Source organism: Sinocyclocheilus grahami, unplaced genomic scaffold (assembly GCF_001515645.1).
Source record: "Sinocyclocheilus grahami isolate Dianchi unplaced genomic scaffold, SAMN03320097.WGS_v1.1 scaffold1140.1, whole genome shotgun sequence".
Taxonomy (NCBI): domain Eukaryota; kingdom Metazoa; phylum Chordata; class Actinopteri; order Cypriniformes; family Cyprinidae; genus Sinocyclocheilus; species Sinocyclocheilus grahami.
Genome location: NW_015506319.1, coordinates 58,255 through 76,884, shown reverse-complemented (window position 1 = coordinate 76,884; position 18,630 = coordinate 58,255). Strand labels below are relative to the sequence as shown.

Genomic DNA, 18,630 nt, shown 5'->3' with positions numbered 1-18,630 from the left:
TTCCCCATGATTGTGTAGCCTAGTAAACCAAACTGAGAGACCATTTTGAAGGCTCAGGAAACCTTTGCAGTTGTTTTGAGTTCATTAGCTGATTGGCATGTCACCATATTCTAATTTGTTGAGATAGTGAATTGGTGGGTTTTTGTTAAATGTGAGGCAAAATCATCACAATTAACAGAACCAAAGACTTAAACTACTTCAGTCCGTGTGCATGGAATTTATTTAATACACGAGTTTCACAATTTGAGTTGAATTACTGAAATAAATGAACTTTTCCACGACATTCTAATTTATTGAGATGCACCTGTATATAAAGGTTAGAAATTGATTTTCATTTCAGTGAGTGAAATAAGTATTTGATCCCCAAGCAAAACATGACTTAGTGCTTGGTGCAGAAACCCTTGTTGGCAAGAGTTTAAGACGTTTAAGACGAGGTAAGACGTTTTTTTTGTAGTTGGTCACCAGGTTTCCACACACTTCGGGAGGGATTTTGATCCACTCCTCTTTACTAATCCTCTCTAAATCCTTAAGGTTTCTTGGCTGTTGTTTATCAACTCGAAGTTTCAGCTCCCTCCACAGATTTTCTATATGATTGAGGTCTGGAGACTGGCTAGGCCACTCCATGATCTTAATGTGCTTCTTCTTGAGCCACTCCTTTGTTGCCTTGGCGGTATGTTTTGGGTCATTGTAATCCTTGAAGACTTATCCATGAAGGAGGTTCTTGTCCAAGATTTTACAGTACATGGCCCCATCTATTTGCCCCTCAATGCGGTGAAGTCGTCCTGTACCCTAAGCAGAAAAACAGCCTCAAAGCATTGCTTCTTCTTGAGCCACTCCTTTGTTGCCTTGGCGGTATGTTTTGGGTCATTGTAATCCTTGAAGACTTATCCATGAAGGAGGTTCTTGTCCAAGATTTTACAGTACATGGCCCCATCTATTTGCCCCTCAATGCGGTGAAGTCGTCCTGTACCCTAAGCAGAAAAACAGCCCCAAAGCATAATGTTTCCACCTCCGTGCTTGACTGTAGGGATGGTGTTCTTGGGGTCATAGTCAGCATTTCTCTCCCTCCAAACATGGCGAGTTGAGTTAATGCCAAAGAACTCAATTTTGGTCTCATCTGACAACAGCACTTTCTCCCAGGCCTTCTCTGAATCATTTAGATGTTCTTTGGCAAACTTTAAACGGGCCTGTACATGTACCTTATTGAGCAGGGGGACCTTGCGGGCGCTGCAGGATTTCAGTCCATTGCGGCGTAGTGTGTTACCAATGTTTTGCTTGGTGACTATGGTCCCAACTGCCTTAAAGGGATAGTTCACCCAAAAATGAAAATTCTGTCATTAATTACTCACCCTCATATCGTTCCAAACCTGTAAGACATTTGTTCATCTTCAGAACACAAATTAAGATATTTTTGATGAAAAAAGTGGCTCAACTTCAGTTTTGCGAAGCTACGAGAATACTTTTTGAGCGCAAAGAAAATAAAAATAACAATTTATTCAACAATTCTTCTCCCCCGAGTTACATCTTCCGCCATTTTAGAGAGTATAACAATGCATACGCACGCTTTCCCCCAAGTGTAAACAACGCTGATTACGCAGATTACGTTCATGTGCGCGCTTTCTCTCCCGAACGTAAACAACGCTGATTACGTCGATTATGCTCTTGGGTACTCTTCAAAATGGCAGAAGGCGTAACTCGGGGGAGAAGAATTGTTAAATAAATTGTTATTTTTCTTTTCTTTGCCCTCAAAAAGTATTCTCGTAGCTTCGCAAAACTGAAGTTGAGCCACTGATGACACATGGACTGTTTTTACCGATGTCCTTACAACATTTCTGGAAATGGGAACATTACAGTTGCGTTGTTGTCTATGCAGGGTCTGAGAGCTCTCACATTTCATCAAAAATATCTTAATTTGTGTTCCGAAGATGAACGAAGGTCTTATGGGTTTGGAACGACATGAGGGCGAGTAATTAATGACAGAATTTTCATTTTGGGGTAAACTAATCCTTTGAGATCATTAACAAGCTCCTCCCGTGTAATTCGGGGCTGATCCCTCACCTTTCTCATGATCATCCTTACCCCATGAGGCAAGATCTTGCACACGGCCGATTGATGGTTGTTTTGTATTTCTTCCATTTCCGAATAATCGCACCACCAGTTGTCTTCTTCTTACCAAGCTTCTTGCTGTTGGTCCTGTAGCCCATTCAAGCCTTGTGGAGATCTACAATCTTGTCTCTGACATCCTTTGACAGCTCTTTGGTCTTACCGATGGTGATGGGAGAGGTTGGAATGGAAGATACAGATTGTGTGGACAGGTGTCTTTTATACACCTAATGAGCTGACATTAGGAGTAACTTCTTAAAGTGGCAGGACTAATCCGTGTTCCACATGGGCACATAACCAATCTGTGGGAGCCAGAATTCTTGCAAATCAATCTTTAACCTTTATATAATGTGTTTTTCTGGATTTTTTGGGTTGGTATTCTGTCTCTATCCATTAAAATAAACTTACCATAAAAATTACAGACCCTTCATTTCTTTGTAAGTGGGCAAACTTACAAAATCAGCAAGGGATCAAATAAATATTTTCCCCACTGTAGTTTGACCAATCAGTCTTACTTTAGAGTGTTACTTAGATCAGCCTACATTTTTTCAAAAATTAGACTAACTTGTAAACAGCTGTTTGTTTGCAGTGTTTGCTTCTCTTTTTTCACATTTTTGTGTAAATATAGTTTATTTTATCAAGTTCACCTTATTTTATTCATTTTTAAATTATTTCTAATAAATTAAACATTAGGTAAAATAAATTTTTAATTGCAGAAATTGTTATGCATGCTTTCCAAAATATCGGATCTGCATCAGACATCAAAAAACCTATTATCAATTGACCACCACTCATGAATTAGTCTTATGTTATGTTCCAAAACAAATCCATAAGCAATTGTTTTATGTTATGGTTATGCCTTGCTAATATTATCTTGGTGTAAAAAAAAAATGGAAACATCAGGGGCTAATGTTAATAAGCTCAACTTACGTTGTAATCATCTGAAAAATGGTAACCTTACTAACAAAAATAAAGTAGTCCCAGAACTGTAACCTCAATATCAGCGGTCCAAAACTTGCATACTCTTCTGTTACACACTCAAAAGTATCTACAGCTTAAAACACATTTGGCTACAGCTCATTTCTGAATTGCATCCAGAAAAGTACTCGGAATGATTGCATCTGATGAGCTGACAAACATTCTAAAGGCTGGAATATACTACACAATTTTTGCCCATGCAGCTTAAGAGTCTGGTGAAGCAGATTTTAGTTGCCGAAAGTCAGAGCCAGTCTTCAGATTTGAGTTGACAGATTTCATAGAATATCGCACCGTATATGATGGTCACAGTCTCTGATTTGTTAGCTTCAGACTATGAATACATCCAGTCGGAGGATATCAAACATGTTATATATTTTAGGCTGATTTTAGAACACACATTGTTTTTATTTGTCATGCACCTCCTATCAACAAGGTGCATGTTTTAAATTGGTTCAGATTTTAAAAGTCGTGTATTGTATTCCAGTCTTAAGCTACTAATTATTTTTCTACAATGAAAAAAAAATTGGTCTAAAAATAATTTGTACTTAGTAACACAAAATACAAAAAGGACATGTAAAACATTGAATTAAATGTAAAATTGTGAAGCAGAAAGACTAAAAAAGGCTAAAGTAGCTTAACTGAGGTATTGACCACATTATATTTCTAGAGCATTTTGCTAAATTATTTCAATAATTTCAAAGTGCCTTGCAGCCTTCTGCATACAATGGCTTAATCCTGTGTTACTAGTTCATAAAAGACAGTTTAGAAATCGCAAGGGAGCACTGAGATATAATATGTAATAAACTCATTTAGAAGACCGTTTTAAGGACAAAAACCTGAAAAATGTCTTGAGGTGTGGTAACTGACAATAGGCTGATTAAGAAAGTTACAGAAAAAAATAACAGAAAAAAAAACACCAGCTTTGTGTTGGGGCATTACCACGCATTATTTTTCTATAATTCAATGGCCTGTTATCACTTATTCCTTACTTGATAAAAAATAAATAAACAGATAAAAGAAGACACAGCTGGGTCTAACCTGCTCCTGGCCTTCTCTCAGTAACGTAAGCTCTTGCTCCACTTCGCCCACATGGCTGGTTGCCTTGGCAACCTCAGCTCTCTCCAGGTCACGCTCGGCAAGGAGTTGCTCAATGTGTTGCTGTTTCTCCTTCAGGGCTTCCTGAAGTGCCGTAGTGCCAGAGATCTTCCTCGCATACCTTGTAGACGTCTCTGTCAACTTCAGAGAGAAATTCATTCAGGATCTTTAAAATTACAGATACTGTAATGCCCGTTTCATATAATATATAGTTTTCAGATATGACCTTCGCTCTAAAGCTAGACTTAGTTACAAATTAAGCAGGTGTTCACAACATTTTTAGAACCATTAAAGCTACATTTACACTGGGCTTTGATTCCATACAACTGCAGAAGAACCTTATATGTTTAGATAAACTGAAGGCAGAATGCTGGAAAATTTGACCCTGCTATCAGACCGAACACATTCTGTGCATTTTTATAATTACAGCAGAACAATTAATCAAAAAAACAGAATCGTGAAATGGCTTAGATTACAAATGGTAAAAGGCTGCCATTTAAAGGGCACCTATTATGCAAAATTCACTTTTACATGTTGTTTGAACATAAATGTGTGTTGGCAGTGTCCCCACACAACCACCCTATAATGATAAAAAAATTTTCAAAACTTTTTTTTTTTTATTCCCATTAATCATAAGCAGTGTCTTAGAACAAGTCGTTGGCAGAATACGTCAAATGTGATGTCACATTTTACAAGCCCCACCCACAACTGTTGACGTACACTGCTGTTTTAGCAGAGATCCCGCCCTGAATGAGCCGCACACAATCCGCCATGTTTATCTTCATGCTAGAGCATTTAAAAGCAGCATTCAAGTAAGAAATGTCTTATAAGAGCTACAGAAATGATTCATTCAAGTGATTTCTGTTTATTTTATTGTTTGGGTCATATTAACAGCTTAGACAGCAGTATAGGGACTGTATATTACGCTGTTGTCACTTAATACACAGATCTAATATAAGCAGATATGTTATATATGTTATATTAAGCAGTGCTCAGCCCTAACTAGGTGCTCGGGCCCTAACTAGGGAAGTTAAATGGCAGTTTTGTTAGTCTAAAAGCAAGAAACCCCCAAAAGATGGTTAAGAAAAAAAAACGTTGTGTGTGTGTATATAATAGCCTACATTTGAAATACTTCATCTATGAATCACAAATCCCTCAATGAATTCCGCTAAAAATAGGTCACAATTATGCCGTACGCTTGCCTCGCGTTATCATTTAATTTTAGGCGCTCGTTAAAAAAAATAAAAAAACAAGAGCACACACTCAACGTCAGCCAATGCTTATTTATTAAAATCAGCTAGGGAAATGCAGAACAATGGAAAATCAATCAATAGCCACACAGAATTCTGAATCTTCATATAACGTTATATTAAGGTAAAAATTTAGTTTACGCCCAGATACACTTTTAAAAATAATGTATTATTTTTCAAATGTTTTATTTTAAATGTAACAATGGTAATTTGATGGTAACATAAAATGATGGTAATTTGAATGATAATTATGTGTTATCGACTATTGTTTTCAGTGTCGACTAGTAGGAGCTGTACCGTTTAGTCGACTAGACCCGCACATCCCTAATATAAACATGCAATTTCTTTCCATCGGTTTACCTTCACAGACATAACCAACTGTGTTTTTGTAACTTATGTTTGTTTTTAACAAACTTGTGTGTATTTGACAGTTTAAGCACAATAAGTCATGAAAGAGAGTATTCACATGCCGTGTGACAGCCGTTTTCTGTGTGCATTCTGCGGATGCACTCAAAAAAAACATATATCAGAATTTTAAACTGATATGGATTTTAAACGCATAATTTCAGCGTGATAGACATGATAATCAAAACCAAACAGACGTTTGTTTGTTTTTGGCAGAGTATCTGAGGTATGAGCTGTAAAGGCACAACCCTATTCTGGAAAAGGGAGCAGGCAGAAGCATCTTATTTGCATTTAAAGAGACATGCACGTAAATAGCATGTTTCTGCTTCCACTCAAAATAGGCATTTTCAAAATGATATAACAAGCCTTATTTGGGTAGAAAACAGGCATTTGCCTAGGAAACCCATTTGTAAGTTGGTTTCCCTGAAATGCTGCACACTAAAACAGTGCAGCAGATCAGTGAATTTGTTCATGTTACTCTGCCATCAAAACATTGCCCTATTTGTTTGACACCTGGCTTGTCAACTGGCTCAAATCAATCGCTTGAGTTTGCCAAACACTAACGTTTGCCAAAAAATAGCTGATGGAAAAACACAGTCTGGGAAATGGTTTTGTAGTTGCCTTTTGGTGCTGCTAATATCCCAGAAATTACACATTTTGGCCCAGCTAAGCATGCCAAAGTTATGTAACCAAAGACATGTATGCATATGAGAATGAATGTAACTCACTAGTCCTGTTCGGCTTGGCTTGCAACTAGCAGATGAGGCCACAGAACTCATGGAGCTGATGGAGGAGGCACTGGGGCTGCGTTTTAGTCCTGATGGTGTGGCCGCTGTCTTCCGCACAGTGGTCTTTGCCTTGGCTGGGGTAGTGGAGGGAAAACCTATACGGGTCACCTTGTGCACTGGTGCAAACAGACCGTATTTGGGCTGACACTGGAAATACCTGATGATACACAAATCCATTAATGAAAAACTCTTTTCGTATGTAAAGGGTAAATGTAAGAACAGGCCACAGTACCTGGTTCCAGCCACAGCACCATCGTTCTTTCCCAAGGGCTCATCCAGCTCAACTCCACACCACTCACCCTTGGCAAAATCGGTTTCGCCTAAGAAACGCACTACACCAGCTTTTGTGCCAGCAACCTAAAATATGTGAAGGAAACAAGGACTTAACATGCATTCTGATACACAGGACTCCTAAACAGTGGAATATTTGAAACAGCAGCTTCACTGTAATAGCCTGATAATTCACTGGTACAATGTTTCTCGAGACAGAGTTTAAAGTTTAATACTTAGTTTATTCTGATTGATATTAAGAGGCTCGCCATCACTTATTTTTATTATGAAGCCTGTATTTAGAATGCAATATAAAGGCATTATCAGGTATCATAATGCATACATAACATGTGAAGCAATTAAACACAGGGCTGGACGATATGGACAAAATTTATATCACAATATATTTCTTAATTTCGGTTGATACGATATAATTACGATATCGATATGAACACAATTTTTTTTAAAAGCCTCATAAAAACTGCTAAGAACACCCATAACAGATGTCTGTACCTAAAAACTTGAAGTTTCCAAGTCTATGAAACCTCCTCCTATACAACTATATAATATTTAAGAAAAAAATTAATTAATGTTTACCTTATATCAAACTATAGGCTGACATACACTACCAGTCAAAAGTTTTTGAACAGTAAGATTTTTTATGTTTTTTAAAGAATTCTCTTCTGCTTACCAAGCCTGCACTAATTTGATCCAAAATACAGCAAAAACAGTAACATTTTGATTTTTTTTTACCATTTAAAATAACTGTTTTCTATTTTAAAATATTTTAAAATGTGATTTATTCCTGTGATGCAATACTGAATTTTCAGCATCATTACTTCAGTCTCCATTGTCACATGATCCTTCAGAAATCATTTTAATATTCTGATTTGCTGCTCAAAAACATTTATTATTATTGTTGAAAACAAAAGGGTAGATTTTTTTCAGGTTTATTTGATGAATAGAAGGTTCAGAAGAACAGCATTTTATCTGAAATAGAAATCTTTTGTAACATTATTATCTTTTTTGATAAAAGTAACTAAATAAAAGTATTATAAATAAAATAAAATTGCAGCGCTAAATAAAATTTCTATAATTCCTTTCCCCAAAAAATTAAAATTATACTGACTCCAAGCTTTTGAATGGAATAGTGTACAATGTTATAAAAGCTTTTTATTTCAGATAAATACTGATCTTTGGATCTTTCTATTCATCAAAGAATCCTGAAAAGAAAAAAACAATTCTCAACTGTTTTAAATATTGATAATCAGCTAATCAGTATATTAGAATGATTTCTGAAGATTTAAAATAACTACTTTCAAATAGAAAGCAGTTATTTTAAATAGTAAAAATAATTCAAAATTGTACTGTTTTTGCTGTACTTTGGATCAAATAAATGCAGCCTTGGTGAGCAGAAGAGAATTCTTAAAAAAATACATTAAAAATCTTACTGTTAAAAAAAACCTTTTGACAGGTAGTGTAGGCTGATTATTCTTATAGATTGAAACAAATGTGCTTCAGCCAGGATAAAGAATATGAAAAGTGCTCTGAGTTGCTGCAGAAAACAAAAATTGAGCAACAACAAAAACATGTTGCTGGAGACGGGCTTATTATTGAAAATGCAAATTCATTCTCTGCCAGCAGGAGGCGCTTTTAGAGTGATAAAACTAGCGGTTTCTCCAGTAATGACTGTTATCAAAGCAGCTCCGCTCATGAACACTACTTTATCAGATAAAAATTAATATGTCATAGAAACTTTTCTGAAGACAGTCGGTTTCCTTCAGAGATACATTCATATAAAACACCCGCGCCATGTTATGATTTTGAAACGTGCAGTGCTCAACGAAAATCAAAGGCCACAAATAAATCAATGTATGGGAAACACTGGTAATGTATATCGAAATATCGGTAATGTGTTTAAAAATATCACCGCTTTTGAAAAAAAATTATATCGCGATACATATTGATATTGAATTATTGTCCAGTCCTAAGTAAACATAAAATATATTTTATTTTGATTGTTTTTATTTTACAATTATATTATACAGCTGCACAACTTTGCCAAAAATATATATTGTGATAATTTTATCATATACTGCAATTTGAACTCTCACATTCCATTTCATATGAGGCTTCTCATATTGCGACTGCTGAGAAATTGAGACAAAGGAGCAACAGATCCTGCTGCTAAGTGAAATAGTTACTTCAGAGTATTCACACTTCACAAGAACCAGCTAACACTACACGTTACAATACAAACATTTATCTTGAATGCTTCAGTTTCAAATATTCAAACCGTCTAGGTTTTAGCATGCCAAATCCTTAAAGGGGTCATATGATGCTGCTAAAAAGAACATTATTTTGTGTATTTGGTGTAATGAAATGTGTTTATGCGGTTTAAGGTTAAATAAACACATTATTTTCCACATACTGTACATTATTGTTTCTTCTCTATGCCCCACCTTTCTGAAACACGTCGATGTTTACAAAGCTCATCGGTCTGAAAAGCGAGGTGTGCTCTGATTGGCCAGCTATCCAGCGTGTTTTGATTGGCCGAATACCTCAAGTGTGTGACGGAAATGTTACGCCTGTTAACATACTGTGATGCCGTGTAGCAACGAGACAAAAACATTAAAACCCATTAAATACGAGGCATTTGTTGCATCTAGTGGGGACATAATTACAGACTATAATGACTTATACTGTCTTTTTACGCGTTGCGTTACATCACACAGCATAAACATAAAGCCATGTCTGCATTTGTGATCCAAAGAGAAAGGAAAAATTGAAATCGCATCATATGACCCCCTTTAAGCTTTTACACTACCGATCAAAGATTTTTAAACGATTTTTAAAAAGACATTTCTTATGTTTCAGTGTCACATGATCCTTTAGAAAACTTTCTAATACGCAGATTTGGTATCAATATTGAAAACAACTGCATGCCTAATATTTTTGGAAAACATACCTTTTCAGGATTCTTTGATGAAAAGAACGTTCAAAAGAACCATATTCATTTGAAATAAAAATTTTTTAAATGAAACATTTCTTTAATGTCACTTTAGAATAATTTAGTGTCATTCTAATATTCTGATTTGCTGCTCAAAAAACATTTATTATTATGATGTTGAAAACAGCGGAGTAGATTTTTTTCAGGTTTATTTGATGAATAGAAGGTTCAGAAGAACAGCATTTTATCTGAAATAGAAATCTTTTGTAACATTATTATCTTTTTTGATAAAAGTAACTAAATAAAAGTATTATAAATAAAATAAAATTGCAGCGCTAAATAAAATTTCTATAATTCCTTTCCCCAAAAAATTAAAATTATACTGACTCCAAGCTTTTGAATGGAATAGTGTACAATGTTATAAAAGCTTTTTATTTCAGATAAATACTGATCTTTGGATCTTTCTATTCATCAAAGAATCCTGAAAAGAAAAAAACAATTCTCAACTGTTTTAAATATTGATAATCAGCTAATCAGTATATTAGAATGATTTCTGAAGATTTAAAATAACTACTTTCAAATAGAAAGCAGTTATTTTAAATAGTAAAAATAATTCAAAATTGTACTGTTTTTGCTGTACTTTGGATCAAATAAATGCAGCCTTGGTGAGCAGAAGAGAATTCTTAAAAAAATACATTAAAAATCTTACTGTTAAAAAAAACCTTTTGACAGGTAGTGTAGGCTGATTATTCTTATAGATTGAAACAAATGTGCTTCAGCCAGGATAAAGAATATGAAAAGTGCTCTGAGTTGCTGCAGAAAACAAAAATTGAGCAACAACAAAAACATGTTGCTGGAGACGGGCTTATTATTGAAAATGCAAATTCATTCTCTGCCAGCAGGAGGCGCTTTTAGAGTGATAAAACTAGCGGTTTCTCCAGTAATGACTGTTATCAAAGCAGCTCCGCTCATGAACACTACTTTATCAGATAAAAATTAATATGTCATAGAAACTTTTCTGAAGACAGTCGGTTTCCTTCAGAGATACATTCATATAAAACACCCGCGCCATGTTATGATTTTGAAACGTGCAGTGCTCAACGAAAATCAAAGGCCACAAATAAATCAATGTATGGGAAACACTGGTAATGTATATCGAAATATCGGTAATGTGTTTAAAAATATCACCGCTTTTGAAAAAAAATTATATCGCGATACATATTGATATTGAATTATTGTCCAGTCCTAAGTAAACATAAAATATATTTTATTTTGATTGTTTTTATTTTACAATTATATTATACAGCTGCACAACTTTGCCAAAAATATATATTGTGATAATTTTATCATATACTGCAATTTGAACTCTCACATTCCATTTCATATGAGGCTTCTCATATTGCGACTGCTGAGAAATTGAGACAAAGGAGCAACAGATCCTGCTGCTAAGTGAAATAGTTACTTCAGAGTATTCACACTTCACAAGAACCAGCTAACACTACACGTTACAATACAAACATTTATCTTGAATGCTTCAGTTTCAAATATTCAAACCGTCTAGGTTTTAGCATGCCAAATCCTTAAAGGGGTCATATGATGCTGCTAAAAAGAACATTATTTTGTGTATTTGGTGTAATGAAATGTGTTTATGCGGTTTAAGGTTAAATAAACACATTATTTTCCACATACTGTACATTATTGTTTCTTCTCTATGCCCCACCTTTCTGAAACACGTCGATGTTTACAAAGCTCATCGGTCTGAAAAGCGAGGTGTGCTCTGATTGGCCAGCTATCCAGCGTGTTTTGATTGGCCGAATACCTCAAGTGTGTGACGGAAATGTTACGCCTGTTAACATACTGTCATGCCGTGTAGCAACGAGACAAAAACATTAAAACCCATTAAATACGAGGCATTTGTTGCATCTAGTGGGGACATAATTACAGACTATAATGACTTATACTGTCTTTTTACGCGTTGCGTTACATCACACAGCATAAACATAAAGCCATGTCTGCATTTGTGATCCAAAGAGAAAGGAAAAATTGAAATCGCATCATATGACCCCCTTTAAGCTTTTACACTACCGATCAAAGATTTTTAAACGATTTTTAAAAAGACATTTCTTATGTTTCAGTGTCACATGATCCTTTAGAAAACTTTCTAATACGCAGATTTGGTATCAATATTGAAAACAACTGCATGCCTAATATTTTTGGAAAACATACCTTTTCAGGATTCTTTGATGAAAAGAACGTTCAAAAGAACCATATTCATTTGAAATAAAAATTTTTTAAATGAAACATTTCTTTAATGTCACTTTAGAATAATTTAGTGTGTCCTTGTTGAATAAAGGTATTAATTTATCTTACTTTTTAACTTATATTTTTAACTTCAGATTGCATGATTCGGAAGGATCATGTGAAACTGAAGACTGGAGTAAGGAAGCTGAAAATTCAGCTTTGCATCACATGAATAAATTACATTTTAAAATTATATAAAATTAAGAAAACAGTTCTTGTGTTGTAATATTTCACATTATTATTGCTTTGCATTTATTGATAAATAAATGGATCCTTGGTGTGCATAAAATATGTTTTAAAACACATTACTTGTCTAAAGATTGGAATCATTAAAAGCTTGAGGAAACAAATTCAAGATAAATATTTGTACTGTAGCTTGCAATGTTATATAACTGTGTAGATTATTCAGATGATACAACAACATTTTTAATGGAATTATAAATGCATTATAATGCCTAAAAAATGTCCTTATAATGCATTATAAATACTGTACAGGCTTCATAGAAATGGACTGCAATCTCTCAATTAATCATAAAACATGCATAAATAATGAGTATAAAGGAACTTGTAAAATGCTGTTTAAAAAAAATGCCGTAAATCACTGGTTCTCAATTCCAATCCTGGGATCCCCCTCTACTCAGCACATTTTGTATATCTCCCTTATTTAACACCTGATTCAGATCATCAGTTTTAAGAAGAGAGAGATCCATGAACTGAACTGAGCGTGTCAGATAAGAGAGGCATACAAAATGTGCAGAGCAGGATTGGAACTGAATCTGGAATCTTAAATATTTGAATTATCCTAACCTGACACACAATAATGCTCATCACTATACCATCACAACACTCTCACCAGCACTCGATCGTTGATCTTTAGCTCCCGATCACCTTTCTTGACCGATCCAGTCTCTGACAGATTGGACACTGACTCGCTCTTTGACCGCACCAGGTCTGAGGCTGGTGTAGCAGCTTTAGTGGGTGAAGCTGGTTTCTTGGTTGAAGCAGACACTGATGTAGTAGAGGGTGTGGGTGATGCAGCACGGGACGGAGGAGCCGTCGTTGTGCTGTCCTCCTCACCTTCTGTGCGTGAAAGCTTGGACGGCCGTGTGAAAATACCCTTCAACGGTTCACACTGAAAATAGCGCACACCTGACACAGAACCATCGTTTTTCCCAATTGGCTCATCAAGTACAATTCCAGCCCACTGGCCCGGGGCAAACTGGGTCTCTCCTAAAAACTGAATGACACCTGGCTTGTTGCCGTTAACCCAGACACGATCCTCGATCTTGAACTGCTCTCCTGCATCTTGGGCTTCAGCTGAGGATTTGTCACCTTGTGTTGGTTTAGAAGCACCAGTTCCAAAGGAAGGAAAGAAATAGGCTTTGTTCAAAATTCCAACTACCACAATGCACTTACTGATTCTGTACTTGATATACAAACTGTCATTATGTCATTATTAATTAATAATCAAATTTAAAAACTTTTATTTTTGACCCTGCAATGGGTCACTGCAAGTCTGGTTTTCCTAACAAGTCATTTAAACACATTAAACAGCCATATGACTACAGAAATAATTTTTTACAATAACTTTTAGATTTGAAATTACAAAAATAAGGTAGTAAAGTGAACCTTAAAGGGTTAGTTCACCCAAAAATTAGACAGTTTCTTGCTTCTATGGAACATAAGATATTTTGATGAATATTGGTAACCAAACAGTTGCTGGTTCCCATTGATTTTAACAGTACAGAAAATGCTAAAAACAAATAGATTAAATTAAATTAAATAAAACCATTTTTGACAGAGCTACTTCAGAAACAATATTATTAATGATATATTTATATACGGTAAAAAGAGATGGCTCTTACCTACAGAAGGAGACGTCTTTGTGACCCCAGCATTGGCTTGTCTGCCAATTTTGCTGGGTGCTTTGAGTCCACTGGGTTTTGATGTGCTCATTGTTGCTCTGAAATGGTCCGTCTATACTTGCACGTTTCCTCTCCAACAAACATTGACTGTTGAGTTTGGAGCAACAGTGTAGGAAAAAGCAAAAAAATAAAAAATATATAAAAAATTTATTTCAATTTTTTAAAAAAAATTTGAGGGAGAAAGGGGTGCAGCAGTGTCTGTGCAGAGAAAGAAAATAGAAATATATGAGCGTATATGATATAGCATGCATGATATATGCAAGGATGTGTCTTGCTTTCTGCCGTTTCAGTAATTTCATGCAACACAACAAACACATTGTTTCATTGGTATGTTGGTGGAGTTGAGTGTAGTGTAAAACCCATTTCACACTGCACACAAGCAATATGTAAAAGCAAGCTTCCGATGTGCTGACAGTGTTTTCTACTGCGCAACAAAGCTATCTCTATACAGAAAGTAAGTCCTACACTCAAGTATTTATATTAAAGGCAAAATATGTAAGATTTTTTTATTAAAATATCCAAAAACCACTAGAACAGTGTTATATATTTTGCTGACTTGTGTACTTACATTATCCCAAATGTTTCGAAGAATGTTTAAATCCAGAGAAACAAGCAATTTTAACTGATGACACGGAGCGTGTCTATAGTGTCATTGTGTCGCCTGCCAATGACGTCATAACCCCTCGATTTCCGGTTTTGTTTTGTAGAAAACATGTAAATACCAAAACACGCTTTAATATGTTGTGCGTTTTAATAGACTGGTGACGACCGCACAGAGTAGCATAGTAACAGAACTTTCAAATGTATCTAGTATGATAAAATAGTGCTGCTTTTTCCCCCCCCACATACTCACAACCTGAAGGAGCGGAAGCGGTTGACTGTGGCATAATAAAAGCTCCGCTGCTTTCGAGCCGTGTGTCGTGCTCGTTCAGCGGCCTCATTTCGCTTCGACAGCTTTCAGCCTCACCCTGCTTCATTCTACTACATTAATAAATCATTAGCTCATCAATTAACATGATTTCTGTCCGAGTCCCGTCGGATTGCATCGGCTGTGGGGATGAAGACCACAACTCCCATGATTCCACACTCAGTCACACGTCATCAAACTACGCATTTGTCTATTTGTTTATTTTGAATATGCACCCTCTAGCGTCGAAAATTACATATTGTGCCTTTAAGTACAGGCTTTTATATATAAAACGGCTATCAAGAATTAGCCATTAAAAAGTAGTTAGTGAGCTTGTGCTGAAGTAAAGTGAGTGACACTTCAGACAAATTGAAAAAGAATTGTTTACAAGGCACTGGGATCAAGACTTGATTCCATCAAAGGAAATCGACTCCTTTTTTTTACAGCCTTTTTTATTTTGTCACTTGTTCTTTCAGACAGTTCATTTCAATAAACAATTGCAGCCCTTCCTTTGCACTGATTGTTGTATAATGATGTCATTGCATATGTGTTTCTAACAATTTGATGTCACTATATCTGTCACACTGAAATATTCACATTAAGCCATGTGCAAATGCATATGGCTGACTTAATGAGTTAATGAGGTTTGTCACTGTTTCATTCTGTGATCCCACATGTCAAATAACATATGACTGACAAATATTCATTAGCCGCATTTAAATGTGGGAGTGAATTCACAAAATAATTATTTTGAGAGTCATTCTTGAAATTGCATAGTTGAAAACAGTTTGACCCTTACTGTAGAATTTGCTGTATTCCACTTCAAACTGTAACACACCAATGTAATAATTATCTTTTGTGGTTGCCTTTCGCAAGCATTTATGACAATAAGTGAAAAGTCAGTTGAAACAAACCAGTTGGAACAAACAACCTGTAAAAAGTCAAATCGCAATTTAAAAATGTAAATGTGTAAACAACTGTGAATGAAAATCTTATTTTCTACACAAAATATATTTTTAAAAATACTGTTTTTCTTTCATCAGACTCAAAATGGATGACAATAATGGTCACGTAACCTCTACTAAACCGCTATGAGATGGACTGACCCATAAACTAAGTACTTCAAATGCCATATCTTTACTTACGGCAGATTATCATGGTTTAGATGAGTGCAAAAAATAACATAACATGGTGCAAAGATTCTGTAATAATCCCCACAGAGTGAAATGACATGATAACTTGGCTACACATACTCCTGGTCACACATGCTGCACATGTGATTGAGATCATCTGAAATGAGAAAAGCTGCAAGTACTTAGAGACTAATTCTCTGGTGAACGCAAATATACCTAAACTTATCCCAGAAATTTCACTGATGAAAAAAATAATAATTTTATTTTTCCCAACTACTGGTCAGTAATCTATCGGCCACAGATATATTGTATCATGATACATCATGCATCCCTACTTTGTGTGATTACAAAAGTCACTTGTGATTGCTGAAAAATATTTGATTGCAAAAATATTTCATGTGCTGCTATACAGTTTGAATTGCTTACAATAAAAACAACAACAAAAACTAAAAAATTAAGACAAATATCAGTAATGTAATTATGTAATTTTACTAATCTACTAGATTGAATTATTAGATTTTTTTATAATAAAAACATCTAATTTTAATAATAATAGCAATTATTAGAATTAAAACAATAATACAAAAACAATAAAAACTGACTGAATTCCTGTAAACAACACTGCAATAACAGAGTCTAAGTAGAAAGCAGGGTTCGACAATAAGGACTGCCCGATGGCCCGGGGCCAGCAAGAAAGACGTTCAGGACAGTAGACGGATTTGTCACTTGCCCGATCGGGCCACTGCAGCGTTGTCACAACATTCTATCATTTGCATGTGTTTTTAAGACTTGTTAATTTCAAAATTCAAGCGATTAAAAAGCATTTGGGTGCGAAAGACTACTCCGTTCAGTACTTGTGCGATGTGTTTTGTGAGAACAGCGAGCGCACTAGGGATGGGTGATATCTTATCGTTTGCAATATACCGGTAAAAATCAATCGACTGGTAGATCTTTATCACTGTCCCAGTAGATCCTGAAAAAAACTGTAAAATAAGTACAAAAATGCATTACATTTATGGGGTTATATTAATGTATCACTGAAGGGTATTGTCTTGAGAAAAGTTTCGATGGCAATGGCATTTTCTTCACCGTATAAAGTGCAGCTCTGCTTTGTTTACAGCAGTAAACAAGGAAACGCTATAGTGGGGTCGGTTCATAAGCAGTGTTGCCAAGTCTGCGGTCTTCCCGCGGAATTGGAGAAGGGTATAACTGCAGCCTGGAGATCTCCAAATGGGGGCGGGAACTCCAAAACTGGGTGGGAGCTCCAAAATAGGGCGTGGCTTCCTCCCATTGACAGACAGGCACATGACACGCATGCACAATTTTTTCCCCCAATCCGCTTCAGTGCAAACTCCGCCCCACAGCTGATTCTAAAGATGTTATTGGTTGTGTCAATTAAAGGGGTCATATGATGCGATTTCAATTTTTCCTTTCCCTTTAGAGTGTTACAAGCTCTTGGTGCATAAAGAAGATCTGTAAAGTTGCAAAGACTAAAGTCTCAAATCCAAAGAGATATTCGTTATAAAAGTTCAGAGCCGGACAATGGCACCTTTTTAGTTACACCCAGCGTCACTACCCCCTCCTACCCTGTGAATTTCGAGCCCCGGGATGCCCCCGTTGCTTAGAACAAAGCGATAGAGTTAAATCGTTGCGCTGCGACGGTTCAAACACCACTGGCCACAAGCTTTGGGCTCTGCTCTCACGAAGAATATTTACTTATATAGCATATTTTATTTTAGATGAACTAGAAACAATGTTTAATTTATACAAATTTATTTTGAAATGTAAGTCAATAACAATTGGCTGGAGCCAGAGCCAATGGTGAAAGTCTTTGCTCGAGGAGACCCCGCCCCATTTTGGAGGTTCTGCCCACTTTTGGAGTTCACGCCCCATTTTGGAGATCTCCGGTCTGCAGTTATACCTACTTGGGGAATTGGGCTACTTAACACTGTTGCCGCGGGTTGTTGTTCATGTCCGCAGGTTGAAGCGACCCCAATAACGTGATATTTAGCCCGTGGAATGCAAATTTTACTGGAAGATCCCCACCGAAAAATGTGTATTTTACCCCTGGAATGCGATTTTTACAGGGGAACCCTCCTCGAAACGCGATTGGACTAGTTTTATTGCGAAAACCTGGCAACCCTGTTCATAGGCGCCACCTGCTGTCAGAGAATCCGTCTCATTCAGACCTGCTGTTTTTGTTTCGTGCAGATGTTTTATGTAGCAAATAAATAAATAACACCTAAAGTCAGAGCATACTGTTTTTTTTTTAAATCCTGAAATTAATCTAAATCAAATCAAAAACAACTGCCCGTGCAGATCATGATTAAAATGCAGTGGTTGCCTCTCATTTCAAATGGCTAGATATTTTTGTTTAAAGCCAGTTTGTTTGTTATAAAGCAAATAGCCAATAAATAAATTTGCTTAAAAATCAGTATCAGTATCCAATTTGCTAGTTAAAAAAAAAAAAAAAAAGAAAGAAAAGAAAATCTGAATTCTGAATCAGCTATGATCGGCGCATCACT

At 35.9% G+C, this 18,630-nt stretch overlaps 1 protein-coding gene across 10 annotated transcripts in view; it reads right to left on the bottom strand.

Annotated features, from left to right (window-relative positions):
* The window catches only part of LOC107567280 (CAP-Gly domain-containing linker protein 1-like), a 70,523-nt gene that overhangs the window by 41,628 nt on the left and 10,265 nt on the right, over positions 1 to 18,630 (bottom strand). For 8 of the 10 annotated variants that reach the window (XR_001606620.1, XM_016252932.1, XM_016252931.1 and 5 more), the window contains exons 2-6: positions 14,006 to 14,263; positions 12,994 to 13,472; positions 6,852 to 6,976; positions 6,560 to 6,776; positions 4,120 to 4,317 (exon numbers count right to left, since the gene is read on the bottom strand). Coding sequence is in view for 9 of the 10 variants with exons in the window: in XM_016252932.1 (XP_016108418.1) it covers positions 4,120 to 4,317; positions 6,560 to 6,776; positions 6,852 to 6,976; positions 12,994 to 13,472; positions 14,006 to 14,096 (1,110 nt within the window). In the remaining variant the exon portion in view is untranslated. The remainder of the gene's footprint in view (positions 1 to 4,119; positions 4,318 to 6,559; positions 6,777 to 6,851; positions 6,977 to 12,993; positions 13,473 to 14,005; positions 14,264 to 18,630) is intronic. The other 2 variants (XM_016252926.1, XM_016252927.1) reach the window with 1 other exon arrangement.